General features: G+C 62.0%; 2 protein-coding genes and 1 long non-coding RNA gene across 15 annotated transcripts; 2 read left to right on the forward strand and 1 right to left on the reverse strand.

The window, feature by feature from the left end:
• Nucleotides 1–294: 294 nt before the first annotated feature.
• Nucleotides 295–26,743, reverse strand: LOC102450355 (GTPase IMAP family member 4-like). Of its 13 annotated transcripts, none has more exons than XM_075915603.1 (4): nucleotides 26,068–26,742; nucleotides 5,338–5,470; nucleotides 4,887–4,974; nucleotides 295–1,155 (listed from the first exon to the last, which is right to left on the reverse strand). In XM_075915603.1, the coding sequence occupies exons 3-4, from the start codon at nucleotides 4,957–4,959 to the stop codon at nucleotides 509–511; spliced, it is 720 nt and encodes a 239-aa protein (XP_075771718.1). In that variant the 5' UTR covers nucleotides 4,960–4,974; nucleotides 5,338–5,470; nucleotides 26,068–26,742; the 3' UTR covers nucleotides 295–508. The 13 variants fall into 13 exon arrangements, with proteins under 13 accessions (XP_075771718.1, XP_025035084.1, XP_025035022.1 ...); XM_025179299.2 differs by lacking the exon at nucleotides 26,068–26,742 and adding an exon at nucleotides 14,386–14,692; XM_025179237.2 differs by lacking the exon at nucleotides 26,068–26,742 and adding an exon at nucleotides 7,204–7,980.
• LOC102451050 (uncharacterized) lies at nucleotides 10,235–17,194 on the forward strand. Its single transcript, XR_012898956.1, has 3 exons — nucleotides 10,235–10,375; nucleotides 14,454–14,552; nucleotides 17,059–17,194. It is a non-coding gene; the product is annotated as an uncharacterized LOC102451050 (long non-coding RNA).
• On the forward strand, nucleotides 17,589–21,851 carry LOC142818186 (GTPase IMAP family member 1-like). Its single transcript, XM_025179198.2, has 2 exons — nucleotides 17,589–17,754; nucleotides 20,971–21,851. Exons 1-2 carry the CDS (start codon nucleotides 17,589–17,591, stop codon nucleotides 21,849–21,851), a joined length of 1,047 nt encoding a protein of 348 aa, XP_025034983.2.
• Nucleotides 26,744–27,436: the final 693 nt, after the last annotated feature.

Consider the following 27,436-nt stretch of genomic DNA (forward strand, 5'->3'; position numbering starts at 1 on the left):
CCTGGACTGGCTTCCAAGCAGTTCCCATGCTGTTGGGTTTTGTAATGATTTCTCAGGGCAGCAGCATGTGGGGAAGGACCCACAAACCCGTCCAGCATCTCCAGCCACCCCCCGGCTGTGTCACACTTCGGAAAGTCGTTCCAGCTGGAAACTCGTGTTTCCGTGAGTGCAACTGTTCTCTGGAACTCGGGGGCCGAGGGGAGCCAGACACCTCGTGCTAGCGAAGGGGAACCGCGCACGAGCGAGCCAAGGGAGGCTGACTGGTCTGACCCAGAGAGAACTACAAGGGAAGCAATAAAACAGGCAAATGAAATTGGATTTAAAATTCTTGCAGGTTTTACTATCCCTTGCAAGGTGACAGAAGTTTCAATTAAGAGAAATGCCAACACACACTAGAAATCTCACTGACACTAATGATTTGACAGTAGAAGCCACAAAATTCGACCAGTCTCCAAGCCCCCATTCTAAAAGGGGAACGTTTCTTTCCTTACAAGGCCACAACCAGTAATTAGAGTATAGAACAAAATTTTTTTAGTCCCGTCTTGTCCTTCTTAAACATTCCCAGGGTGTAGCAGGGCTGCTCGGCGTTTTTACGCACCATTCGATCGATCATGTCAAACAACTCAGAGACCTGCTCAGACGTCTCGTTTCCTTCGGCTCTGTTGTTGAAAGCGAGGCATCGGTGTCCACACGTCTCAATCAGGTTCTTTAGATCGTCGTCGCCCTCCTCTAAGAACGCGTCCAGGGTTTTCTTCCCCAGGTCTTCCTTCCGGGTGAACAGGACGAGCATGTATTTCTTTGCTTCAAAATTGAAAAGCCTTTGTATCTCCCTAGCCACTTCCTTTTCTTCTTCGGTGAAGCGCCCCAGCTGTATGACATGAACAATGGCGTGGACACCTGAAGAAAGGAGCTTCAAAGACTCGCCAATTTTTTTGGAGATCTCGTTGTTATGTTTCTTAGTGTCAAAAAGGCCGGGGGTGTCAAGCACCGTCACGTTCCTCCGGTGAGTAACGGCTTCCTGTCTTTCGCACTCCTTGGTAACCGACGAGGGGGAGATGTCAGAAATAAATTTTTCGGCCCCAAGAATCATGTTTCCTGTTGCACTTTTCCCAACTCCAGTTTTACCAACCAGGATGATTTTCCGCTCTGGTGCTGCTGGGAACAAGCGAGAGAGAGACAGTAGGCCAGCCGGTCAGTCCCGCTTCATTGAATAATGGAAAAAATTGTTCCCCAACCGTGTGTGGAGCAGGAATTCTTCTCACTTTCCCCAGTTTGTCATGATTTACTATTTCAAAAGTTTACTAACCCGAAAAACACTTCACAGCTGCTCCTCTTGCCCTCTTCCACCTGCCTGCCTTCCCTCCACCCTGCTTTACAGTTAGCTCACCCCCTACTAAAAAACACCCCCCGTCCCAAAATATGGCCTAGCATGCTGTGTTCTGCCATCACAGCTCACTGCTGGCGTCTTCTACTTCCCACCCTGGAAGCTGAACACCTGGGCAGCCACCCAGGAGAGATTCAGATGGTGCTCAGCTGATTAGTGGAGCACCCACAGCCAGCAGCGTGTGTATGTACTGGTGGTGCACATCTGCACATGCCTTGGTGAACAGAACAAAATTTATTCCATACTGTGACGGGCTGGCAGCAGCCCACACTAGCGCGGACAGGCGGGCAGCGCCTACCCCGGACGAGGAGGGGGCAAACGAGAGGGTGGCTAGGAAGCAGCCCGGGGCGGGGCCATTTTGGAGGCCATGGGCTGACGCGTTACGGGGTGGGACCCCGTCAGCCGGGTGAGGGTGTTCACCCGAACCCCATAGGGCCCCGGGCTGGGACCCGGTGGAGAGGGCAGTCCCGGGTCCCCCTAGCCCCCAGGCCGCCCTGGAAAGGCCTCTGGCAAGCAGTAGGCAGGGGAAGTAAAGGAGACACAAACAACAAGCCGACAGAGCCGGCGAAGGTAAACTGACGCTCCTGGGACTAGCAGCCGGGAATTGGGGCTCACTGAGCACCTTCCGCCCTAAGGTCTACCCTAGGGCCATGGATGTCGAGTCTCTTGCAGTTTTCAGCGTCTTAAGACCACCTGCTCTCTGGAACCCGACTGAATAGGCGGGGCGGGGCGGGGCGGGGCGGGGCGGGGCGGGGCAGGGCAGGGCGAGGCGGGGCGGGGCGGGGCGGGGCGGGGCAGGGCAGGGCAGGGTGAGGCAGGGCAGGCGGGGCGGGGCAGGCGGGGCGGGGCGGGGCGGGGCAGGGCAGGGCGAGGCGGGGCAGGGCTGGACGAGGCGGGGCAGGGCAGGGCAGGGCAGGGCAGGGTGAGGCAGGGCAGGCGGGGCGGGGCAGGCGGGGCGGGGCGGGGCGGGGCGGGGCGGGGCAGGGCGGGGCGGGGCAGGGCTGGACGAGGCGGGGCAGGGCAGGGCAGGGCAGGGCAGGGCGAGGCGGGGCAGGTGGGGCGGGGCAGGGCTGGACGAGGCGGGGCAGGGCAGGGCGGGGCGGGGCGGGGCGGGGCGGGGCGGGGCGGGGCGGGGCAGGGCAGGCAGGGCTGGGCTGGGCGAGGCGGGGCAGGTGGGGCAGGGCAGGGCAGGGCAGGGTGAGGCAGGGCAGGCGGGGCGGGGCAGGGCGGGGCGGGGCGGGGCAGGGCTGGGCGAGGTGGGGCAGGGCTGGGCGGGGCAGGGCGGGGCAGGGCGGGGCGGGGCGGGGCAGGGCTGGGCGAGGTGGGGCAGGGCGGGGCGGGGCAGGGCAGGGCAGGGCAGGGCGAGGCAGGGCAGGCGGGGCGGGGCAGGGCTGGACGAGGCGGGGCAGGGCAGGGCGAAGTGGGGCGGGGCGGGGCAGGGCAGGCAGGGCTGGGCTGGGCGAGGCAGGGCAGGCGGGGCGGGGCAGGGCGAAGTGGGGCGGGGCAGGGCAGGCAGGGCAGGGCTGGGCGAGGCGGGGCAGGGCAGGGCGGGGCAGGGCAAGGCGGGGCAGGTGGGGCAGGCGGGGCAGGCGGGGCAGGGCGGGGCAGGCGGGGCAGGGCAGGGCAAGGCGAGGCGAGGCGAGGCGGGGCGGGGCAGGGCAGGGCAGGGCGAGGCGGGGCAGGGCGGGGCAGGGCGAGGCGGGGCAGGGCAGGGCAGGGCGAGGCAGGGCAGGCGGGGCGGGGCAGGGCTGGACGAGGCGGGGCAGGGCAGGGCGAAGTGGGGCGGGGCAGGGCAGGGCAGGGCTGGGCGAGGCGGGGCGGGGCGGGGCAGGGCAGGCAGGGCTGGGCTGGGCGAGGCAGGGCAGGCGGGGCGGGGCAGGGCTGGACGAGGCGGGGCAGGGCAGGGCGAAGTGGGGCGGGGCGGGGCAGGGCAGGCAGGGCTGGGCTGGGCGAGGCAGGGCAGGCGGGGCGGGGCAGGGCGAAGTGGGGCGGGGCAGGGCAGGCAGGGCAGGGCTGGGCGAGGCGGGGCAGGGCAGGGCGGGGCAGGGCAAGGCGGGGCAGGTGGGGCAGGCGGGGCAGGGCGGGGCAGGCGGGGCAGGGCAGGGCAAGGCGAGGCGAGGCGAGGCGGGGCGAGGCGGGGCGGGGCAGGGCAGGGCAGGGCGAGGCGGGGCAGGGCGGGGCGGGGCAGGGCGAGGCGGGGCAGGGCGGGGCGGGGCAGGGCGGGGCGGGGCAGGGCGAGGCGGGGCAGGTGGGGCAGGCGGGGCAGGGCGGGGCAGGGCAGGGCAAGGCGAGGCGAGGCGAGGCGGGGCGAGGCGGGGCGGGGCAGGGCAGGGCAGGGCGAGGCGGGGCAGGGCGGGGCGGGGCAGGGCGGGGCGGGGCAGGGCGAGGCGGGGCAGGTGGGGCAGGCGGGGCAGGGCGGGGCAGCTGCCTCACCATCTGAAGACGGTCAGGACAGGGGGCTAGCGGAGAGTGTGGCTGGGCTGGATTTAGGGAAGAGAAGGGCAAGCGAGGGAGGAGGCTGGGGAGCGGGTGGCCCAGCGGGGTGAGAGCTGCGAGAGGCCTGGGAAGCCGCAGCAGGAGGAGGGATCTGCGGACAGGGCAGGGCAGGGGGCGGATTCCAGCCCTTCCCTCACACAGAGCCTGTGGGGGGCAGGGTTAGCTCTGTGCTCTTCAGGCTTCTCCCGGAGAGGAGGCCCGGGGGGGCCTATCCCCCTCCCCCCGTGAGCCTGCCTAGGCAGGAATGACGGAGCCAGAGCCTGGGCTCCCTCCTGGGACAGGCTGGGGGGGGCTCATCACCTGCCGCTGGCTCCGTTTCCCATCACCCACGGGTGGGGAGTTCCTGGGCCCTGCCCCCCCCGCAGTCGGGGGGCTCCCAGCCGGCAGGGGCGCAGGAGGGTCACTGGCCCCAGGGACCCAGCGCGGCCCAGACCGGCCAGTGCAGGGACCAGGGGCAGCCTGGCAGCCCAGCCTGGGGAGCGGGGCCCTGGGCCCCTCCCTGCACCCAAAGCCAGCCCAGACTCCCCCACACCGGCGACTGTCCCCAGCCCTGCAGGCCCCCCTCCCCCCGTCCCTTTCCCGGCCCAAAGGGGTCACCAGCTCAGACCCCCCTTCAGGCTCAGGACAGAGAAAGCCTGGGCCAGGGTGCGGGTGCGGGAGGCTGACACACCCAAATTCCCGTCCCCATCTCGCTATTGGTGCAGAGCCCAGGGAAACTGAGGCACACCCACGGGGTTACTGCAGGCCAGTAGAGTCCCATGCAACAGAACAGGCGCGCAGAGTGACTCTAACCCCCCCCCCTGCTCTGCCCCAGGCTCGACCCGGCAGCCTGAGCTGGGCTCTGAGCACCTGCTCATGGGTGACGCTCTGGTGGGAGCCCTGCAGGGGTCGCGGGGCCCCCTCCTGCCCGCCCCAGCCCACTGGGAGCCGATGGGGGTGGGCTCCAGCCTGCCCTGAGCGACCGAGGGCCCCGGTGGAGCCCGCGTCCCGCCCACGGGAATCTCACCTCGGCCCGGCCCATGTGCCACGGAGAGACACATCTTCTCCTCCCAGGACTTTACGACCAGCCTCACAGTCATGCTCGCCCGGGATTGCTGGGAGACAAAGGGAGAGGGCCGCGGTCACGGGCCTGGCTCCACAAAGGCTGGGGACCCGTAGGCCCCGGCAAATCGCCGGGCCCCATAGACCCTGCCCCGGCCCCCTCACACCTGAATGGGATCCACACAGGCCCCCAGGCTGGGCGGGGAGCCCCTAAGCTAGCCAAGGGGAGATGCCAAGGAGAGGGGCCCCGCCCCCGCTAGACTTTAGGCACTTAACTCTGGGCGGAGAGGAGCCCGTCTTGGCGAATGTTGCACAGCCGGGAACGCCGCCCTGCAGCTGGGGGCCTCCGCTATTTCTCACCCCAATGGCTGAGGGGCCTGGCGGGGGCGAGCGCTCTAACCACTGGGCTCACTTGCCTTTTCCCGGGCCCTCACTGTGCAGGGAGGTCGGTGTTCTCTGAGGAGCTACGAGATGAGGATGTCGGCTGTCACGGACGCTGCTCAGTGAGCAGGCTGGCACTGGCGCTGGGTGAGGGCTGCGAGGGGCTGGCTGTAAGGGAAGGGTCACAGGTCCGTGTGCGACTCCCATCGGTCACCGGCTGAAGGACCCTGCGCTCAGCTACACACGCAGGGCGAGGGGAGGCAGTGAGTGCGGGGCCTTGGGGAAGGAGGGCTGGCGACGGACAGTCCTTAATTCCAATTGGCGCCTTCAGTCCCGTTGGTTTGGGTGGCAAGAGAGCGGAGTCTACGGGACTGTCCCGGGTAAGACTCACACAGTGCTCCAGGGACTCACAGTTGTTACTGGCTCGGGGAAAGCTAAGCACAGAGCACTGGGACCTCGCAGGGCCATCGAGTCCCTCCCCGGCCCTCACGGCAGAACCAAGCACCAGCTAGTGCATCCCTGGCAGGCGTCTGTCCAACCTACTCTTCAATATCTCCAGGGATGGGGATTCCACAACCCCCCTCGGCAACTTATCCCAGCGTGTCACCCCCCGACAGGCAGGAACTTTTTCCTAATGTCCAACCTCAACCTCCCTGGCTGCAGTTTCAGTCCATTGCTTCTTGTTCTATCCCCAGAGGCCGAGGGGAACAAGTTTTCTCCCTCCTCCCTGTGACACCCTTTGAGATACCTGAAAACGGCTCTCATGTCCCCCCTCAGTCTTCTCCTCTCTAAACTAAACCAGCCCGATTCTTTCAGTCTTCCCCCCTAGCTCCTGTTCTCTCGACCTTTCATCATCCTTGTTGCTCTTCTCTGGACCCTCTCCAATTTCTCCACATTTTTCTTGAAATGTGGCGCCCAGAACTGGACACAGGGACTCCAGCTGAGACCTAGTCGAAATGCACAAGGACGCAAGTGACGGAGCCATTCATAAAAAGGGGTGTGAACCCCACTAGCCGAATGAATGTGAACACCAGTGAACAGTCACTGGACGCCTGGTACATGGCTAGCAAATGTCCAGCGGGCAGAGAGCTTGTTCTGAGCTTCCACCAGGAGAGCAGGACCTTTGCGGCCGCTGGGACTGGTTTGTGAGCGAGTCTCTAGCCAGGAAAAGGGACACGTGCACAGAGGGTTTGAGCCAGACCGAAGTGTTTCGCCAGCTGTCAGAGCAGGAAGAGAACTGGAAGCTCGAAGGCGTGATCCCAGCTCGTAGGGTTGAGAGCATCGCCCGCCTGTGATACTGACAGTATTAAAGTCAGGGACTACCCTGCAAATGAGCGCGATTTTATTACCACCCCCTCCACCGCTAAAGTCAGCTAATGCTCCACATACCCCCCGCCTGCGAGTTTCCAGCTCTTGGAATCTGGAATCCCCAGAAGCTCCTATATACTTAGCGCACTTGTGTGCATGCACACATGCATGCACACACACACACACACACGAACACACGCACGCACGCACACGAACACACGCACGCACACGCACATGCACACACACACACACACACACGACACGAACACACGCACGCACACACACACACACACGAACACACGCACGCACACACACGAACACACGCACGCACACGCACATGCACACACACACACGAACACACACACACGAACACACGCGCGCACACACACATGCACACACACGCACACGCACATGCACACACACACACGAACACACACACACACGAACACACACGCGCGTGCACACAAAGTGAGACATCAGCCTGTAGCATTTCTCCTGTCTGCAGCCGGGAACATTTCCGTGATTCACTCTCGTTTGCACAATTCCTGATTCAGACACACGAGCAAAGCTGAAATCCCTTGAGCCAGCAATACCTCAGGGCTGCCGCCTCGGTTTGGAACAAGCGAGAGCTTTTCCTGTCGCCTCCGCAGCTCTGCCCAGCTCCTGGGGCATCTTCCCGGGCTCCTGGAGGGCGGGCAGCGCAGGAACCCATTTATAGGCGGTGTCTGGCGTGTTCCGGGTTTACTCTGAATCGGGTCACCGCGCGTGCAGGACGACAAACCTGTTCTGCCTCATTTTGCGGCTCTGCTGCTGAGCAGGGGTGGGAGGGGAGAAGCAGGATTCATCGGGGGGCTGGCTGGCCAGCCGGCTCGCTCTGAAACGCTCCAGGTGTCAGAACTGAATTTGTGTCAGTGCTTAAAAAAACAGCAAGCAAATGGTCTGGTAGCACTTGCTAGACGAACAAAACATGGAGACGGGATCAGGAGCTTTTATGCGCACAGCCACTTCTCCGGATGCCCGGCGTTATGACTAGGGATAAGAGAACTCGAAATAAATAGGAGAAGGGAAGGGGGGGGGGGGAAGATGCTCTGTCGCCCCTCCCCCTCCCTCTAAACCTAAAGTATCAGGAGATGCTAAACCTGAGTAGACAACGATCCCAGTCAGTGGCTAGCTTGCTGAGCAGGAAGGAACCATTCAGAGAGCTGTTAGCACCTTCAGTGATAAGGGCCCACCACCCCATATCTCCATTAAGTCCATTAGTAATTGAATTGCATTTGCATATGTATTGTAATTCCAAGCTTCCCCTGTGGATTTGTTTTGTTAGTCTGCTCCATAAAGTGCTACCAGACCATTTGCTTTGATTTTTTCTGTTAGGGTACGTCTACACTAGCCCCCTAGGTCTATCTAGGGAAGCTAATGAGGGCAACCGGAATTGCAAATCTAGCCCGGGATTTAAATATCCTGCCCTTGATTTGCATGTTCCCGGCCGGTCGCCATTTTAGAAATTGACAAGCCTGAAGTAACTGCCCCCGTCTACACGCGGCAGTGAAGCGGGATTCCGATTTAAAGCCCCGAATTTGAATTAGCTGGTAAACCTCATTGCAGGAGGAATACCAGCTAATTCGAGTTAGGGCTTTAAACCGGAATCCTGTTTCACTGCCGCGTGTAGACAGTTACTTCGGGCTAGTCACTTTCTAAAATGGCGACCGGCCAGGAACATGCAAATCAAGGGCAGGATATTTAAATCCCGGGCTTGATTTGCAATTCAGGTTGCCCTCATTAGCCTCCCTAGATAGACCTAGGGGGCTAGTGTAGACGTACCCTGACAGACTAACTCGGCTACCCCTGGAGCTCATGTCAGTGCTTAGTTTGTGCCAGGGCTTGCTGGCCTGTGCCCTGGGCATCTCAGGGCCTGGGCATTCAGAGCCCGGCACCTCTGGGTCTGGCAGCTCAGAGCCCGGCACCTCTGGGCCTGACAGCTCAGAGCCCGGCACCTCTGGGCCTGACAGCTCAGAGCCCGGCACCTCTGGGCCTGACAGCTCAGAGCCCGGCACCTCTGGGCCTGGCAGCTCAGAGCCCGGCACCTCTGGGCCTGGCAGCTCAGAGCCCGGCACCTCTGGGCCTGGCAGCTCAGAGCCCGGCACCTCTGGGCCTGGCAGCTCAGAGCCCGGCACCTCTGGGCCTGGCAGCTCAGAGCCCGGCACCTCTGGGTCTGACAGCTCAGAGCCCGGCACCTCTGGGCCTGGCAGCTCAGAGCCCGGCACCTCTGGGCCTGACAGCTCAGACCCCGGCACCTCTGGGTCTGGCAGCTCAGAGCCCGGCACCTCTGGGTCTGGCAGCTCAGAGCCCGGCACCTCTGGGCCTGACAGCTCAGAGCCCGGCACCTCTGGGCCTGGCAGCTCAGAGCCCGGCACCTCTGGGCCTGGCAGCTCAGAGCCCGGCACCTCTGGGCCTGGCAGCTCAGAGCCCGGCACCTCTGGGCCTGACAGCTCAGAGCCCGGCACCTCTGGGCCTGACAGCTCAGAGCCCGGCACCTCTGGGCCTGGCAGCTCAGAGCCCGGCACCTCTGGGCCTGGCAGCTCAGAGCCCGGCACCTCTGGGTCTGGCAGCTCAGAGCCCGGCACCTCTGGGTCTGGCAGCTCAGAGCCCGGCACCTCTGGGCTTGTGCATCTTTCTGAAATGTAATAGCTTGCTGCAGCAGCACAAGCAGAGAAGCGCGCTGAGCTGGGAAGGGGAAGGGCCGGTCCACCCGGCTCCGCAATAAACGGTTCTCTGCAACGCAAAATCTTTGGCCCATCTGAATGGACAGAAGGGAAACTGGGTTTTCATCATGGCGGGGAGGGGCTAGTTTAGGGAGTGGGCCAGACTCAAGAAACTTGGTCTGCCAGGCCAATGCTCTGACCTCTAGGGCTGCCATCGGGCCTGTGATGGGGGGCAAGCATTGGTGGGACCTTGCAGGAAGAGCCCCTCCTTGTAAAGTCCACAGACCCGGTTCATGAGCAGGAGGAACAGAACCTGCAACCTTGCAGGCTAAAGCCACGAGCTTCTCCAGCCTGAGCGAAAAGCCTCCCGACGCGCCAGGCAGCGAAGCAGAGGGCTCTCCCGTGTCAGGGGGCTTGGTGGCTCCAGTTCCACAGGGCTGCAAGGAAAGAGCGAGAAGAGGGTCAAGTGGCCAGCGACAAAGGACGTGAAGAAATGAAGAGTGAGAGCGAAACGGGGGAGACAAACACCCCGCGAGCAAGGCGAGGCTGCCGGGGCGCGAGGGGCGGCAAGCGAGAAATGCCGGGGGGGAGGACGGACACAAGGACCCTGGGCAGGTCGGTGCGGCTGTTTTCTATTGTCCCTCCTTGCAGAAGAGTCTTTCGAACAAAGGCTGCCAGCGATGGCCCCAGCCCTTCTCCAGGTGGCATGTGGCGCGCGGGGCGAGCTGGCCGCAGCCCGCAGGGAGCCAGGGACCCCAGCGCTCCCGTTTCCCAGTTGTAAGCACTTCTCTGGTTCTGGGTCATTTCAGAGTGAGCCGTCGCCACTCCTTCCCCCACCCTGCTCAGCAGCAGAGCCGCAAAATGAGGCAGAACAGGTTTGTCGTCCTGCACGCGCGGTGACCCGATTCGGAGTAAACCCGGAACACGCCAGACACCGCCTATAAATGGGTCCCTGCGCCGCCCGCCCTCCAGGAGCCCGGGAAGATGCCCCAGGAGCTGGGCAGAGCTGCGGAGGCGACAGGAAAAGCTCTCGCTTGTTCCAAACCGAGGCGGCAGCCCTGAGGTATTGCTGGCTCAAGGGATTTCAGCTTTGCTCGTGTGTCTGAATCAGGAATTGTGCAAACGAGAATGAATCACGGAAATGTTCCCGGCTGCAGACAGGAGAAATGCTACCGGCTGATGTCTCACTGTGTGTGTGTGTGTGTGTGTGTGTGTGTGCGTGTGCGCGCGCAGTGTGCATGCGTGTGTGTGTGCGTGTGTGTGCGCGCAGTGTGCATGCGTGTGTGTGCATGTGTGTGTGCATGCATGTGTGTGTGTGCACAGTGTGTGTGTCTGTGCGCGCGCACAGTGTACATGCATGTGTGTGCGCGCAGTGTGCATGCGTGTGTGTGTATGTGTGTGTGCATGCATGTGTGTGTGTGCACAGTGTGTGTGTCTGTGCGCGCGCACAGTGTGCATGCATGTGTGTGCGCGCAGTGTGCATGCATGTGTGTGTGTGTGTGTGCGCGCAAAGTGTGCATGTGCGTGTGTGTGCGCGCAGTGTGCATGTGTGTGTGCGCATGCGTGTGTGCATGCATGTGTGCACGCAGTGTGCAAGCATGTGTGTGCGTGTGTGCACAGTATGTGTGTGTGTGTGTGTGCGCGCGCGCACAGTGTGCATGCATGTGTATGCGCGCAGTGTGCATGTGTGTGTTACACGCTCCTAGGGATTCCACGTTCCAAAGATGGAAACATGCAGGCTGTGATTATGGGGTGTGCTAGTTGTTTTGGAGTGTATGCGTGTGTTTGTGCGTGTGTGCACGTGTGTGTGCGTGTACGTATGTGGGGGTTAATAAACGCCTGCTCATTTGCAAGATACTCCCTTAGGGTTGTCCCATGAGTGGGGCTGGGATCAGGCGGGTTTGGCTGTGCCGAGACCAATCGGCCGTTCAGACAAGACACCGACAGCCGAGTCCGTCCGGGGGGGCCGATGGGCTGCCAGCTGCAAGGGGCTCTGGTGCAGCTCCCAGAGCCCCCACCCCCACCCATTCTCCACCTGCCAAAGCTGGGTGGGGGAACCGGGGAACCTGCCGGAAATGCCGGGTGTCTGCTGGGGGGGCACAATAAATGATTCTGCCCCTGCCAACAGCTGGAACCCCCCCCCCGGCAGGCCCCCGCAGCCCTTCCTGGCAGCTCCCAGCTGTTTGCTCCAGGCCGCAGGGGAAGGAGACTGGCCTTGGCCAGGCAGGCAGGGAGCTGGGCCAGACCATGTGGCGGACGGGGGCCACCAAACCCTGGGAAACTTGGTGGGGCCTGGCCCCCCCGGCCCCCCCGGCCCCCCCGGCCCCTTCTGCTTTGCTCTGCGGGCGCCTCCGTGGGGGGGTCGTGGGGCTTCTCCTACTTCGCCGAAGCTCCGGCCCCGCCCGCCGCCCGGGTCCCCGCCTGGGCAGTGTCGGCAGCGGCTGGGCGGCTACGTCCCGCCGGGGGGTCTGGCGCTGGGCCCTTCCCTCCTGACTGCCCCGAGCCCCGACCCCCCTTCCCCCCACAGCCACCCCCTTCCCCCAACTCCTCCCCCCACAGCCACCCCCTTGCCCCCAACTCCTCCCCCACACCCACCCCCTTCCCCCGACTCCTCCCCCCACACCCACCCCCTTCCCCCCGACTCCTCCCCCCACACCCATCCCCTTCCCCCGACTCCTCCCCCACACCCACCCCCTTCCCCCGACTCCTCCCCCCACACCCATCCCCTTCCCCCGACTCCTCCCCCACACCCATCCCCTTCCCCCGACTCCTCCCCCACACCCACCCCCTTCCCCCGACTCCTCCCCCCACACCCATCCCCTTCCCCCGACTCCTCCCCCACACCCATCCCCTTCCCCCGACTCCTCCCCCACACCCATCCCCTTCCCCCAACTCCTCCCCCCACACCCATCCCCTTCCCCCGACTCCTCCCCCCACACCCACCCCCTTCCCCCAACTCCTCCCCCCACACCCATCCCCTTCCCCCGACTCCTCCCCCCACAGCCACCCCCTTCCCCCCTGACTGCCCCGAGCCCCGACCCCCCTTCCCCCCACACCCACCCCCTTCCCCCGACTCCTCCCCCACACCCATCCCCTTCCCCCGACTCCTCCCCCCACAGCCACCCCCTTCCCCCAACTCCTCCCCCCACACCCATCCCCTTCCCCCCGACTCCTCCCCCCACAGCCACCCCCTTCCCCCCTGACTGCCCCGAGCCCCGACCCCCCTTCCCCCCACACCCACCCCCTTCCCCCGACTCCTCCCCCACACCCATCCCCTTCCCCCGACTCCTCCCCCCACAGCCACCCCCTTGCCCCCAACTCCTCCCCCACACCCACCCCCTTCCCCCGACTCCTCCCCCACACCCATCCCCTTCCCCCCGACTCCTCCCCCCACACCCATCCCCTTCCCCCCGACTCCTCCCCCACAGCCACCCCCTTACCCCCGACTCCTCCCCCACACCCATCCCCTTACCCCCGACTCCTCCCCCACACCCATCCCCTTCCCCCGACTCCTCCCCCCACACCCATCCCCTTCCCCCGACTCCTCCCCCACAGCCACCCCCTTCCCCCGACTCCTCCCCCCACACCCATCCCCTTCCCCCCGACTCCTCCCCCACACCCATCCCCTTACCCCCGACTCCTCCCCCCACACCCATCCCCTTCCCCCCGACTCCTCCCCCACACCCATCCCCTTACCCCCGACTCCTCCCCCCACACCCATCCCCTTACCCCCGACTCCTCCCCCCACACCCATCCCCTTACCCCCGACTCCTCCCCCCACACCCATCCCCTTCCCCCCGACTCCTCCCCCACACCCATCCCCTTACCCCCGACTCCTCCCCCCACACCCATCCCCTTCCCCCCGACTCCTCCCCCACACCCATCCCCTTACCCCCGACTCCTCCCCCACACCCATCCCCTTACCCCCGACTCCTCCCCCACACCCATCCCCTTCCCCCGACTCCTCCCCCCACACCCATCCCCTTCCCCCGACTCCTCCCCCACAGCCACCCCCTTACCCCCGACTCCTCCCCCCACACCCATCCCCTTCCCCCCGACTCCTCCCCCACACCCATCCCCTTACCCCCGACTCCTCCCCCCACACCCATCCCCTTCCCCCCGACTCCTCCCCCACACCCATCCCCTTACCCCCGACTCCTCCCCCACACCCATCCCCTTCCCCCGACTCCTCCCCCCACACCCATCCCCTTCCCCCGACTCCTCCCCCACAGCCACCCCCTTACCCCCGACTCCTCCCCCCACACCCATCCCCTTCCCCCCGACTCCTCCCCCACACCCATCCCCTTACCCCCGACTCCTCCCCCCACACCCATCCCCTTCCCCCCGACTCCTCCCCCACAGCCACCCCCTTACCCCCGACTCCTCCCCCACACCCATCCCCTTACCCCCGACTCCTCCCCCACACCCATCCCCTTCCCCCGACTCCTCCCCCCACACCCATCCCCTTCCCCCGACTCCTCCCCCACAGCCACCCCCTTACCCCCGACTCCTCCCCCCACACCCATCCCCTTCCCCCCGACTCCTCCCCCACACCCATCCCCTTACCCCCGACTCCTCCCCCCACACCCATCCCCTTCCCCCCGACTCCTCCCCCACACCCATCCCCTTACCCCCGACTCCTCCCCCCACACCCATCCCCTTACCCCCGACTCCTCCCCCCACACCCATCCCCTTACTCCCGACTCCTCCCCCCACACCCATCCCCTTACCCCCCCAGCCCTCTCCCCACAGCCACCCACTTACCCCCTGACTCCTCCCCCACACTCATCCCCTTACCCCCCCAGCCCTCCCCCCACAGCCACCCCCTTACCCCCGACTCCTCCCCCACACCCATCCCCTTCCCCCGACTCCTTCCCCACAGCCACCTCCTTACCCCCGACTCCTCCCCCCACACCCATCCCCTTACCCCCCCAGCCCTCTCCCCACAGCCACCCACTTACCCCCTGACTCCTCCCCCACACTCATCCCCTTACCCCCCCAGCCCTCTCCCCACGGCCACCCACTTACCCCCGACTCCTCCCCCCACACCCATCCCCTTACCCCCCGACTAACCCCACGCTGCTCTGGCCAGGCCGTTGCCAGGGCTGCGTGTAACGCCGTTCTCCTCGTTCTTTCCTCAGGAACCCAGGGAGATCGTGGGGCGCGCCGGGGGCTGGCCACGCGGCCGGATACAATGTCTTCCAGGGAGTCGCTCCCCGCCACGCCCGGCCAGCCGCAGGGTAAATCTCCTCGCCGAGTCCAGGGGAAGCTCTGGCACCGTGGAGTAGCCAGGCGGGGTGGGGGGCACTTGCTGAGCTATGGCCCTGACCCATCGGCCACTGAGCTCAATCGCGGGGAGCCTTTCCGCGCGCCCCGGGGCCGTGTGCACGGGGCCCTCTGGCCACGGCAGGGCAAAGCAGAGTCGAGGACGGCTCGAACCTCAGAGACCAGCCCCGTCAGACGGGACTTCGCTCGACCAGAGACAGCAACCAGCCAGGGCAGGGCCAGGGCATGACCCCCCAGCCAGAGGAGGAGGCGCAGGCTCCAGCTCAGGGGGAGGGAGGGGAAAAGCAATTCCCAGTGGCCTCGCCCTGCGCCAAGGGCCACAGAGAGCTCGGCGCGCCGTGGGCTCTGCTGGCCGCTTCCAGCCCGAGCAGGAGGGCTGCTGACCTGCCCCAGCGCTGGCGGCTCCAAAGACAATTTCATCGCCCTGCCTCCCTCCCCTGGCTGCCCTCTCCTACCCGGCTTTGTCCTCTTCCGCTTGAATTTCTGACCCGCCCCCCTTTCGGCCCTGAACCTGCTCCCATCCACCCGCTTCTGAGCGCAGTGTCCCAGCGCCCCTTTGTCTCCTGCTGCTCCGGTGTCTGGGGCCGGCTGCTAGGAACCTGGGCTGCTGCCTTCAGGGTCTAGTTTCCTCTCCCAAGACTCATTCCCTTGGCTCCCTCCCCGAAGCTCTTCTCCTTCGGGACCCCTGCAAAGCAAACAGCAAGAAATGACGCAAGATCGAAACGGGAAACAAAGCTGGCCCGTCGCAGCCATGCCAGCGTTCCTGCCCATGCCACCTGCCACCAGCCCTGCGACTGGTGCCTCCCCCTGCACAGTACGATGGACAGTTTCGGGATATTTACACCCCCCATAAACTCATTCCTCCCCCCTGAGGTTCTTGCAAAGAGATGTCCCCAGTTAGTAACCCTACAATGTAGTGGGCCTGTGTGCGTGAGCGTGTGCGTGAGCCTGAGCGTGTGCGTGTGCGTGTGCGTGAGTGTGTGCGTGTGCGTGTGCGTGAGCGTGTGCGTGTGCATGAGCGTGAGCGTGTGCCTGAGCCTGAGCGTGTGCGTGTGCGTGAGCGTGAGCCTGAGCCTGAGCGTGTGCGTGTGCGTGAGCGTGAGCATGTGTGTGTGCGTGAGCGTGTGCGTGAGCCTGAGTGTGTGCGTGTGCGTGAGCATGTGCGTGTGCGTGTGCATGAGCCTGAGCGTGTGCATGTGCGTGTGCGTGAGTGTGTGCGTGAGCTCCTCTGTGTCCTTCGCTAAACATGTCGGTCTCGTTACCGAACAGAAGGCTGAGGGCTCATTACCGTTGGCAGCTCCCCATTCCTCGTCTAGACAGTCAGCTGATTCCTCTGCTTGGAGGACAGCGAGGAATATCTGCCGCCTGCGTCCCGAGTGGCTCAGCAGAGATCCGGTCCCATCAGGCTTTCTCTGCCGGACTTTCTGTTGCCTATCAGCCCAGAGGAGGTGGATAGGACTCTACAGAGTCTCTGCTGTTGCTCTCTACGGGAGATCAAACTCTCCGGGTGCAGGCGGTCAGCTACTAGCTCAGCGTAATCCCACCGGCTCTGAGCGCTCGGAGGCCGTCTGCGCTGCCACAGCTCCCCAGAACACCACAAACGGAGCAGGGCACCCGGCGCGAGGGCTAAACGCTGGCCGGCTGACGGGCCTCGAAATGTCCCTGTCCACGCTGCAGCGCTGGGCCCTGCTCCGGGCCCCGATTCAGGAAGGAGGGTAGCAAACGGACGAGGGTTCAAAGAAGAGCCATGAGAGTGATTAACGGCTCGGGAAACACGCCCGACAGTGACAGACTCAGAGCGTCAGCTGGGCACAGAGCAGGGGAGCTGCCAGCCGCTCCCCGTTGTCTGGTCCTCGTTAGGGCCCCAGTGGAGCTGACGCTCAATGCAGAATGGATGGGCGGCTTTTCCATCCTCGCCGTCTCCCGCCCTCATTACGGATTGTGAGCGCGCGGCGGGCCGGCCATCCTCGCCCGCACTGCGACTAGCCCCTCCAGCGCGGAGCCGTTCCACCAGCAGGACCTTGCACGTTGGCTGGTCCCCCCAGCCTGGCTTTCTGGGAGTGGGACACGCAGGCCACAGTGGCTGCCAGTCCCTCTGGATACCAGCGCAGCCGTAGACGGGAGCAGCGTTGGCACCAGCGATGCGGCTTTTCCTAACCACGGTGCTTCAGTTAGGAGCCCCTCCTGCACACGCATTTGCTCGCCCCGTCCGCACCAGGGACCCTGGAGCATTGAACCGAACCGTTCCCTGGTGGCCCGTTTCCCTTCTCTCACAAAGCAAATGCGCCAGCGGTCGGAGCTGCTCCGGAAGGCGCTGAGCCAGATCAAGAGCCCTCTCGTCACGCTCCCTAGCCTCTCTGTGCTCACGGAGGGCGCGGGAGAGCCCCGGAGCATTGGTCTCACCCGCCTCTTGGGTCCTGGGTGCTGAGGCTCTGACTCTGTCGCCCTTGTTCCCGACAGGGCCGGGCAACGGCAGCCGCCTCCCTGGGCAGTCAGAACCTGTGGGTGAGATGGGAGCTGGGAAAAGTGCCCCAGGAAGCAGCACCCTTGGGCAGGAGAAATGGGAGTCCGTCCGCGGGGCCACGGAGGCCTGCAGCGACGGCGGCAGGACCTGGAATGGAGGGGAGGGCGCGACCACCAGCACGCCCGCGCCCTCTGACACTGAGCGCTCCGGCGAAGACGCCCGCGGTGAGCTCGGGGGCCGGAGGGAGCTGTCCTTGCCAGGCCCCCACGCGCTGGTGCTGGTGACCCTGCTGCGCCGGCACACGGACGGAGACCAGCCAGCACCGAGCAGAGCCCAGGAGACGTGTGGCCCGGAGGCCCCGAAGAACACGATTGTCTTGTTCGCCCGGAGAGAAGAGCTGCCGAGCGGGGCCCTGGAGCAGTGGCTCTCGCCCGCGGGGGACGTGCCCAGATGGTGGCAAGGCCGACGTTGCGCTCTCGACACGGAAGCGGCAGGGCAGGAGCGAGCTGCCCAGGCAGAACTGCTGATGGCTCAGGTAGCGGAGACGGTGCGGCGCAGCAAGGCCCCTGACGGTCCGGGCACGGCTCCCGGGGCAGACGGCAGCAGGAAGCAGGGCGGGGAAGAGGAAGATGACCAGCAAGGGGAGGCAAAGGAAGGGGCCCAAGAGGAAGAGGCGCCAGCCAGCGAGACAGGTAAATCCCCTAGGAAATAGCAAACGAGGTTTCGTTGCACGCTCCCTTCCTGCCCTGCCGGCTCCCTGCTGTAGCACAGAGCCCCGAGCTTTGCTCCCAACTCTCCATCTGCTTCTGTAACTGCACTGGACTCTCCCCGGCTTAATTCGGTGCTTTCCCTCCCCTGTCTAACGCTCGTCTTCCCGCCCCTCTGCCCCTCTCTTTGCTGGACAGCCCTGGATCCTGTGCCCAGATCCGAGTCGCTCACTCAGCTCTCCCCACCCCTGAGCAATGGCCGGGCCTTCGTCTGCCCTGGGGGTGGGCATGGAGCCAGGCAGCTCCTCTCAGCCCTGTGCTCCCCCTCTGCCCCCGGTCCCTCCTCTCCCCGTTCCTGTGACCCCCCCACACCGGTTACCAGCCTGCCCCTGCCCTCTGCTTTTCTGCTCTGGCTCCTCCCTCGTGTGCATCCCCCTCCCCACCTCCTCCTGTTCCTGCCCCGCCCCGCCCTGGTACCCGGGGAGAATGTGGGGGGGGTGATGCTGAGCTTGGTACAGGGGCTCCCAGCGCTGAGCCTGCAGGCCGTGTGTGGTGGGCTCAGTGACCCCCAGCCCGCAGCCCGGCCCTGGGGGGGGAGGAGGTCACTGACAGCCGCTGTCTCCGCTCCAGGGCCTGTCCTGACCCCCGGCCGGGGGGAGTCCAGCGCACCGGGCAGCCAGCGGGTCTCGGGTTAGGGAGGCTGCGCTAGCGCCTCCCCCTTACGGCGTTATGGGGCCAGCCCCTGCGGGTGACTGGGACGCTCGGAGGAGCCCCTAGAGAGAGTTCCTGGGACCGGCTGGGTTAGCTGTGCTGAGGTGGGAGCCGGATGCGCCTGCCCTTGGTGCTGCTGGCCCTCTGTCCGAAAGGGAGCCGGCTCCTTCCGACCCTCCCCTCCCCACGCTGGGCATGGGGGAAAGTGACACGCCCACCGGCCTCGGAGACCTGCTCATGGACCACTGGCCGGGCTGTCAGCACCCCCTGCTGCTCCATCCTGGGGCTGCACCTTCGCTCCCTGCCCCCTCCCTGCCCCAGGCCAGGCACTCCAGTCCCCATTTAAATCAGCCCAAACGCCCCGATCCCGCGCTCCTCCAGCCTGAGCCGCACCGGCCCCGGGGCTGTCAATGGCACGTTGTGTCGCCAGGCAGGGTCTGGCCGGGATCGGCGGGAACTCCATTCCGTCTGAAACGCCAGCCAGCACGCTCTGGTCCAGCCCTGCTGGGCACTAGCTGTGAGCACACGCAGACCTGAGCCATGGGGTTAGGCCCACCCGGAGATTTGCTTTGGACACCGAGCCGTCAGGGACGGGGAGTCCAGAGGCCAGGAGAAACGACTCTCCCTGGAGAGCTCCCAGACTGCTCCCAAGTGCACTGTGACCTGCCTTTTAGAACTAACTTTTACCAAACGGGTGGGTCATACGACCCCGACGGGATCATCACTTCCCCTGCAGTCTGGCTGAAATTACCTTGATCACATTCTGGGGAAGACCTCGCCCCCTCCTCAAATCCAAGGCAACGCCACGGCTCTTCCAAGAAATCCCAGCCCTGATGTGCTCTCAGTCTTGGGCCCAACACAGCTCCGCTAGCAGGCTCAATCCTGAGCAAGACACGAGGGCTGTGTCTAGACTGGCCACTTTTTCCGGAAAATCAGCCGCTTTTCCAGAAAAATTTGCCAGCTGTCTACACTGGCCACTTGAATTTCCGCAAAAACACTGACGAGCTCATGTAAGATTGTCAGAGCTTTTCCGGAAATACTGTGCTGCTCCCGTTCGGGCAAAAGTCTTTTTCCGAAAAACTTTTGCGCAAAAGGGCCAGTGCAGACAGCAGAGATTTGTTTTCCACAAAAAAGCCCCGATTGCAAAAATGGCGATCCGGGCTTTTTTGCAGAAAAGCGCGTCTAGATTGGCCACGGACGCTTTTCCACAAAAAGTGCTTTTGCGGCAAAGCGTCCTGCCAATCTAGACGCTCTTTTCCGAAAATGCTTTTAACAGAAAACTTTTCCGTTAAAAGCATTTCTGGAAAATCCTGCCAGTCTAGACATAGCCAAGGGGTGTGTCTAGACTACAGGGTTGTGTCATCAAAAGTGGACTTTTGTCAACAAAACTAGACCTGTGTCTACACTACCGCCGAGTTCTGTCGACATAACGTAAACCTCATTCTACAAGGAATAACACCTTTTGTCGAGAGAGTTCTGTCGCCAGAAGGCGTTATTGCATCTACACTGTCCTTTGCGTCTACACTCTCATGTCGACAAAGCGGCTTGCTTTGTCGACAGAACTGGCTGCAGTCTAGACGCTCTTTGTCGACAGAAGCTTTGTTGACAATATCTGTTGACAAAGCCTCTGTTGAGAAAAGCCTGTCGTCTAGACGTACCCAAGGAGTCATTCTTCTGCTCTGCTCTGCGCTGATTAGGCCTCAGTCAGAGGATTGAGTCTAGTTCTGGGCACCAGATTTCAGGAAAGATGTGGAGAAATTGGAGAGGATCCAGAGAAGGGAAACAGAAATGATGAAAGGTCTAGAGAACATGAGCTATGAGGGAAAACCGAAAGAATTGGGCGTGTTTAGTTTGGAAAGGAGAAGACTGAGGGGACATGAGAGCGGTTTTCAAGTATCTAAAAGGGTGTCACAGGGAGGAGGAAGAAAAATAGTTCCCCTTGGCCTCTGAGGATAGAACAAGAAGCAATGGGCTTAAACTGCAGCAGGGGAGGTTTAGGTTGGACATTAGGAAAAACTTCCTGCCTGTCAGGGGGGTCAAACACTGGAATGAATTGCCCAGGGGGGTTGTGGAATCTCCATCCCTGGAGCTATTTAAGAGCAGGTCGGACAGACCCTGTCAGGGGTGGGCTAATCGGTGCTGGCTCCTGCCGCGAGGGCCGGGGACGGGACTCGGCCTCACAAGCTCCCTGCCAGTCCTCGTGTTCCATGATTCTCTGAACTGCAGAACTCTCTAGTCCCACACTCCTAGGGCTGTCCCAGCAAGTGGTTAAATGTGCCGTATCGTGGACAGGTTCCCTAGGCCGAGACATAAGCTCCCTTCATGCCCAGCCTGACTCAGACGGAGCCAAGAGCTCCAGTGTTTAAGGACTAGCTCAGTAACCGCCTTGCCCTGCCGCTGCCAGTGAAAGCAGCAAGGCCCATGTGAGCACAGGGCCACCTCTTTGGGGTCTGGCCAGGGATGTTCTGAATCGGTCACATTTGCTCCCAGCAGGGCCGGGGACCAGCAGCTGCCTCACAGGGAAACCAGAGCTGAGGATCGTCCTCGTGGGTAAGACGGGAGGCGGGAAAAGCGCCACAGGAAACACCCTCCTGGGCGAGGAGACGTTTCCGTCTGTACTCCAGGCGACACCTGTCACGCAGAGCTGCAGCCGAGGCAGCAGGACCTGGCGAGGAAGGAAGGTTTTGGTTATCGACACCCCTGCTATTTTTGACACCCATGTCTCTGATGATCGAGTCACCCGGGAGATGCGTCGCTGTAGGGAGCTCTCCGCCCCAGGCGCCCACGCGCTGGTGCTGGTGACCCAGCTGGGCCGCTACACGGCGGAAGACCAGCGCGCAGTGAGGCGAGTGCAAGAGCTGTTTGGCTGGGAGGCCATGAAGTACACGATGGTCGTATTCACCCGCAGAGAGGACCTGCGCCGCGGGACGCTGGAGGAGTATCTATCCCACCGGGACAACGAGCAGCTTCTGCACCTAATCCGAGAGTGCGGCGGCCGCTACTGCGCGTTCAACAACAAGGCTCCAAAGGAGGCTCGGGCTGCCCAGGCGGAGGAGCTGCTGGGTAAGATCGCCGAGATGGAGCGGGAGAACAAAGACCGACCGTTCTACGTGAATGAGATGTCTGAAAAGGCCGAGAAGCTTCTGAAAGCAAAGGCCGCGGGCTGTGAGAGAGATGGAAGCACACGAAGAGGAGGGGAGGCCGAGCAGAGAGAGCTGATGGAAACCCAGAAGGCCTATGAGAGAAAACAGAAATCCAGGGGTGATAAAAGAAGTGCCGGAGACTGGTGTTTATCATGGCCAGGCATCTCAGTGCCAAGTTTGTCAGCGCCAGGCATCTCACTGACAAGGTTTTTGGAGGGCCGGAAGTGACAGCAACTGAGCTGCACCTACTGCCTCGCTTGACTTTGTGGGGTCTCCGAATTCAAAGCTGGAGGGAAAAGAACTTTTAACTCTTCTGAGACACAAATTTCCAGGCGCCAAAGGGCCCGTCTACACGGCATTTTGGAGCAAGTCTCTCCGGCCAGGTCAATGGACGCCGACCCCCAACCTCCTTAGGCTTCCGAGCCCGAGTGTCATTGTGAGTGGCAGCTTCCAAGCACTGTGTGTACCACTGTTTTCGGAGCACTCGCGTGAGCTCTGCAAGCCTGGGTGAGATGCTCGCTTCAGCGCCCGTGCAGCCACGTGCCATGCGACCGGTCCCACGTGGCGCCTGTCCTGGGAGACGCTGGAGGATTGTCCCGCACAGCGCGTGCCCCAAGCTCCCGTTCCATCCAGCCCTAAGCAAGTCACTGACGGACGTCACCCGTTTGCTGACGGAAGCCCTATTGTCTGTTAGGAAAATGGCTGGTCCCCGAAATGTTCTTTCCCTCAGCTTCATCCAGTTCTAGCTACGTATAAATCTTTGGCCCGTCCTTGTCCATTCAGTTCCTCCGAAAGCCCAACTGGGTTTTACCACTTTTCTCTAGCCTCCTACAGTCTACCCTTTGTGATAGTGCAAAGCCAAGATCTCAAAGCACCATCCTGCGAGTGAACCCACCTAGGGTCCTAGCCAACCACCCACCTGCCCGCTCCGCACATGGTGCCTCTGGAGCCCACAGGCATGCTGGCTCTTTCTGACACCTCACCCAGCAAACTCGGGTAACATGTTTCCCTCACATCACATGAGCTCTAAAGAGTCATTAAAGCAATTTCACTGTTTCCTGTCCCTAAGAATTCCTAAATCCTGCATCTCAGCTGCGTGTCTGCCCACACCGTATATCCGTGCAGAATATTTATACAACGAAGAAGTGGAACCACTAATTAGCATGTGTCCTCTACTAGTGCTGGGTACCATGAAATCTGTACCCCAAGCCACTTTATTAGCAAAATGTACCTTAGGAGAGTGCTTTAATATAAAACTCTGAAAATTAAACATTGTTGAAATCTATTCCATATTCGAGTGGGAAAATGAAACCGAGCAGTAATCTAAGGTTAGGCTGGATGAAGCATTAGATAGTTGTAGTGAAAAAGGATATGAAGGAACCCTATTCATGCAATTTTTACTTCTTGGTTGAGTGAGACTTTTTTTTAGGTTGCCGAAGCTTGTAAAAGACTAGGGAAGAGACATGCTCTTTACAGTGAGACCCTAATGATCTTTTTCTTCGTTCTTCTGAAATATTAGAAAAGTGCTAGTTTTTCAGTTACAACACTTAGAATTGTACATGCACAATGAGGTATGCATTCTGCTTTCTCTAACTGGTACTGCACTAGCTTGTCTTTAAAAATGTTGCTCACATTTTGCACTGGTATTTTAGTGAGTTACAATCAAATATTTCCATCTCTAGTTTATAACTATTAAAAACGAGGATTCTGTTTGTGTTTTGTTCTTTTAGGGTGACAATCGCCTTGGTGCAGAGAGTCAGCACAAGGCCTGGGCATGACTTTGTATCCACTTAAGTCTGTAAAACATGGTTTTACATGGGATTTCAATGATGGTGTTTTGTGCAGCTGCTCTGTATAGGGTATGTCTACACTAGCGGACAAAGTTGAAGTAAGATATGTAACTTCAGCTACATTAATTGCACAGCAGAAGTCGAAGTATCTTACCTCGACTTTTGGTGTGGTCTTCACGGCAGGGAGTCAAAGGGAGAACACTCTTCCTTGGACTGCCCTTACTCCTCGTAAGTTTTCCGTTAAAAGCATTTTCAGAAAAGCGCGTCTAGATTGGCAGGATGCTTTTCCGCAAAAGCACTTTTTGCGGAAAAGCGTTCGTGGCCAATTTAGACGCGGTTTTCCGCAAAAAAGCCCCGATCGCCATTTCGGCGATCGGGGCTTTTTTGCAGAAAACACTACTATGCTGTCTACACTGGCCCTTTTGGGCAAAAGTCTTTCGGAAAAAGACTTTTGCACAAACGGGAGCAGCATAGTATTTCCGGAAAAGCTCTGACAATCTTACATGGGATCGTCAGTGCTTTTCCGGAAATTCAAGCAGCCAGTGTAGACAGCTGGCAAGTTTTTCCAGAAAAGCAGATGATTTTGCGGAAAAACTTGCCAGTCTAGACACAGCCCACATGTGTTCGGAAAACCCTAAGATGAAACTGAGCACTGCACATCAGACTATAAGAACGGCCACACGGGGCCAGAGCAAGGGTGCCTCAAGCCCCAAAGCCTGCCTCGGACTGGCCCGTGCCAGCTGCTTCAGAGGGACTGAGCGAGCCAGCTTCCTAACATCTCCGGGCAGCCGGGCACTGTTAACAAACCCAGCGTGGCCAAAGGCAAGCTCTTCCTCTTCCCTCACTGCTAGCAGGCGAACAATATTTGGGTCTAGAACTGCAGAGACTACAAGTCTAACAGTGGGAACCAGACGGGTGCTACATTATTCTTCCCCCATTGTCTTTTTCCTGGTATATTCCTGATCTCGTACGTACGTCCCCAGCCAGCTGGGAATGAACCAGCTGCTCCCCACTCCAGCCCCATCGCTACTGCAGCCACGAGAAAGGGGACGATGCGCTTGGACTAAGCTCCTCCTGATGCATTGATCAGGCAGCGGCGTTCCCCAGCTCCCATGTCGCCACGGGCCTCAGCATAACCCCTCTGGCATTTTGCAACCCCCTTGCCCAATGCAGCTTGTTCCCCTCTCCCCCTTCCCCCCACTCTGCCAGGAGAGAGCCCTGTCTCTCTCCCCCACAACGGCTTTCCGAAAGCCCAATCACAGTCTATCGACTGCATCGCCCTCGCCAAGCGCTTGCTGACATGGAGAAGGAATTCTAAGGGACTGGCGAGGCACGATTCCCCTTCCCACCAAACCGGGCTGCTCTTTGGGTCTGGCAATCGCTCTTTGCCAGAGTTTCAATCTCTTCGCCCAGGCCTGATGTTAGATTTGCCGGCCTGTCACTGCCAGGGTCACCTCTGGGGCCTTTTCAAAGATCAGCTTCAGATCAGCTGCCCTCCTGTCGTCTGGGGCAGAGGCCGATTTCAGCGAGAGGCCACGTGCACACGCAGGTGCTCTGCAGACTCCGGCGTGCGTTCTTTCAGCGCGCCGGGGAGATACGCCAGCCCACGGGGACGCAGCCCTGCTCAGAGGATCAGGCTGGTTGCACCGGGGAGATACGCCAGCCCACGGGGACTCAGCCCTGCTCAGAGGATCAGGCTGGTTGCACCGGGGAGATACGCCAGCCCACGGGGACTCAGCCCTGCTCAGAGGATCAGGCTGGTTGCACCGGGGAGATACGCCAGCCCACGGGGACGCAGCCCTGCTCAGAGGATCAGGCTGGTTGCACCGGGGAGATACGCCAGCCCACGGGGACTCAGCCCTGCTCAGAGGATCAGGCTGGTTGCACCGGGGAGATACGCCAGCCCACGGGGACTCAGCCCTGCTCAGAGGATCAGGCTGGTTGCACCGGGGAGATACGCCAGCCCACGGGGACTCAGCCCTGCTCAGAGGATCAGGCTGGTTGCACCGGGGAGATACGCCAGCCCACGGGCTGACTCCCGAAGCAACATGCCACAGGCTCCTGGCACAGCTGCAGAGGGGGAAAGGAGCACCCTGCCCATGGGCAGCTGGGGCAGCTAGGGCCGGGGGAGGCAGGACCCCAGCCTCACCCGCAGCCCCACCCCCTCTGCAGAGTCCCCACCTCCCACAGGGAGGGGAGAAGGTGGGGCAGTGTGCCGAGCGTGCCCACCTCCCGGGGGGGAGGAGGCGGGACAGTGCACTGAGCATGCCCCAGCCTCCCCGGGGCACCAGGGAGGGGAAGAGAGGTGAGGGGTCAGCTCCCCTGGTCCCCTGGGTCAGCAGGGACAGCAAAGAAGTGACCCGTGGCGCTCCCCCTCACCCAGCAGCAGCTCAGCGGCGCCCACCGGCACGCAGCGGGGGTACAGTCCCTGTGTGCTCCCAGGGGACTTAGGTCCCTAGATAGAAACCTACAGCAGCCCGGCAGGAGCAGAGAGACCCTGCGTCCCCCTGCAAGGGGCTGATCTGCCGACTCGGGGGGGAGGGTTTCGGTCAAACTGTGCCACTGGAGAAGTTGTGGCAGTCGCGGGGTTTCAAATGGAGGCATGAAAGGAGACGAGTTTGAACGTGGTATCGGTGAGCGTGGCCTGCAGTTACCTCCAGGGGTCCTCTGTCCGATGTGGGTCCTTGGGCGGGGCGGCAGGGTCGTCCGTGGCGCCTCCTTGTGGCTCCTCTGGGGAATTAGCTGGGATGGCCGTCGTGTGATTACTCGGCTGCTGTTCCCCTCAGCCACGGCACCAGAAGCAGCAGCACTTTCCTCGCCAGGGCTTGGCCCTCTGGCCACGTCACACTGAAGTTCTCCCCCTTCCAGGGTATCGCGGACCCGTTAAGGAAAACTGCCCCTGGCGGCCTGCGCGTGGTCTGGTCTGTGCCACTCCGCCAGTGGCCGAGAAGGGAACCCGGGCCTATCCTCTACCCAGGTTCCAGCCCTGGTCGCTCCTTCCCTGGGCGGCTTCCTCCTTCATCACAGCTCCCTGCTCTACCAGGGAGTGCGCCTGCTGGTCAGCGGCCTGCCGGCTCTCTCCCTTTGCCAGCTCCTCCCAGCGGGCCTCCATCCACAGACAGGGCCTAGCACTGCCCGGGTTCCTCCAGCCTTCAGGCCTGGCGTGGGGCTGACCGGAAACGAGGGTTCTGTAAAACCGAAACTTTCCCCAAGAAAAACGGATGTTGCTGAAATTTCATAGTTTTTCCATCAGGAAAATGAAACAAAAATATTTCTGTTTGGCTTTGCCCGTCCGGAACTGAACGGTCCAGATGGCTGGACTCACGCAAAGCGTTTGCTTTCGGCTCAGCCTGGTGTCAGTCTGTGTGCGTCTGAGATCTGCCCAGGCCACGTAATACAGAGGGGGCGCCCGGATTGGAGAATTGAGCTCCCTGTGGAAACGGCAACAGGAACCAACCGTGTGCGGATGGCGAGAGCACAAGGCAGCCATCAGACCCTAGCACTAGCATGAGACATGGGAGTGAAACCCCATGTGTAACTTGCAAAGCCCCTGGCCAGACAGGGACAGCCCTAGACTCTGAGGTGCGCCATGCAGGGAAAGGGTCAGCAAATGAACCCCTGGATTCTGAATTGCCAGCCCACTCCCCCTCAGCCCACGGCACTAATGCCGGAGCAGTGACCCTGGGCTTCAGCTGCGAGTCGGGAGTACGAAAGGCAGGAGGGGCAGGCGGGGAGAGCGAATGAGGACCCACGGGACCAGACAGCAGGAAGCAAACAGGCCCTGCATCATCTCCTCCCCAAAGGCAAACGTGGTGAAGAGACGGGCCAATGGGCAGCCAGCAGAGACTAAAGGTAGAGACACTTTGCTGAGCACAGAGGGGCTGTACATCACGGTGCGATTCCCCCCACGAAAACGCCTTTGGAGTATTCCCTGGGCCCAACGGGCTCGCCCAGCCGAAGGCGAGTGCGACCGGAGAATCGCCCGTCGGCCTCTGAGCTCCTAGGGCTGCCCCATCTGGCAAA

Source organism: Pelodiscus sinensis, unplaced genomic scaffold, assembly GCF_049634645.1.
Source record: "Pelodiscus sinensis isolate JC-2024 unplaced genomic scaffold, ASM4963464v1 ctg110, whole genome shotgun sequence".
In the NCBI taxonomy this organism is placed as follows: Eukaryota; Metazoa; Chordata; order Testudines; family Trionychidae; genus Pelodiscus; species Pelodiscus sinensis.

What these genes read in the sequence shown, in the direction of transcription:
- LOC102450355 (XM_075915601.1), bottom strand. Translation starts at nt 9,527, where the DNA reads ATGGCAGCCCTAGAGGTCAGAGCATTGGCCTGGCAGACCAAGTTTCTT.
- LOC142818186 (XM_025179198.2), top strand. Translation starts at nt 17,589, where the DNA reads ATGGCTCAGGTAGCGGAGACGGTGCGGCGCAGCAAGGCCCCTGACGGT. An exon ending in GGCGCCAGCCAGCGAGACAG is followed by an intron (nt 17,755 to 20,970) that starts GTAAATCCCCTA and finishes ATTTGCTCCCAG; the next exon opens with CAGGGCCGGGGACCAGCAGC.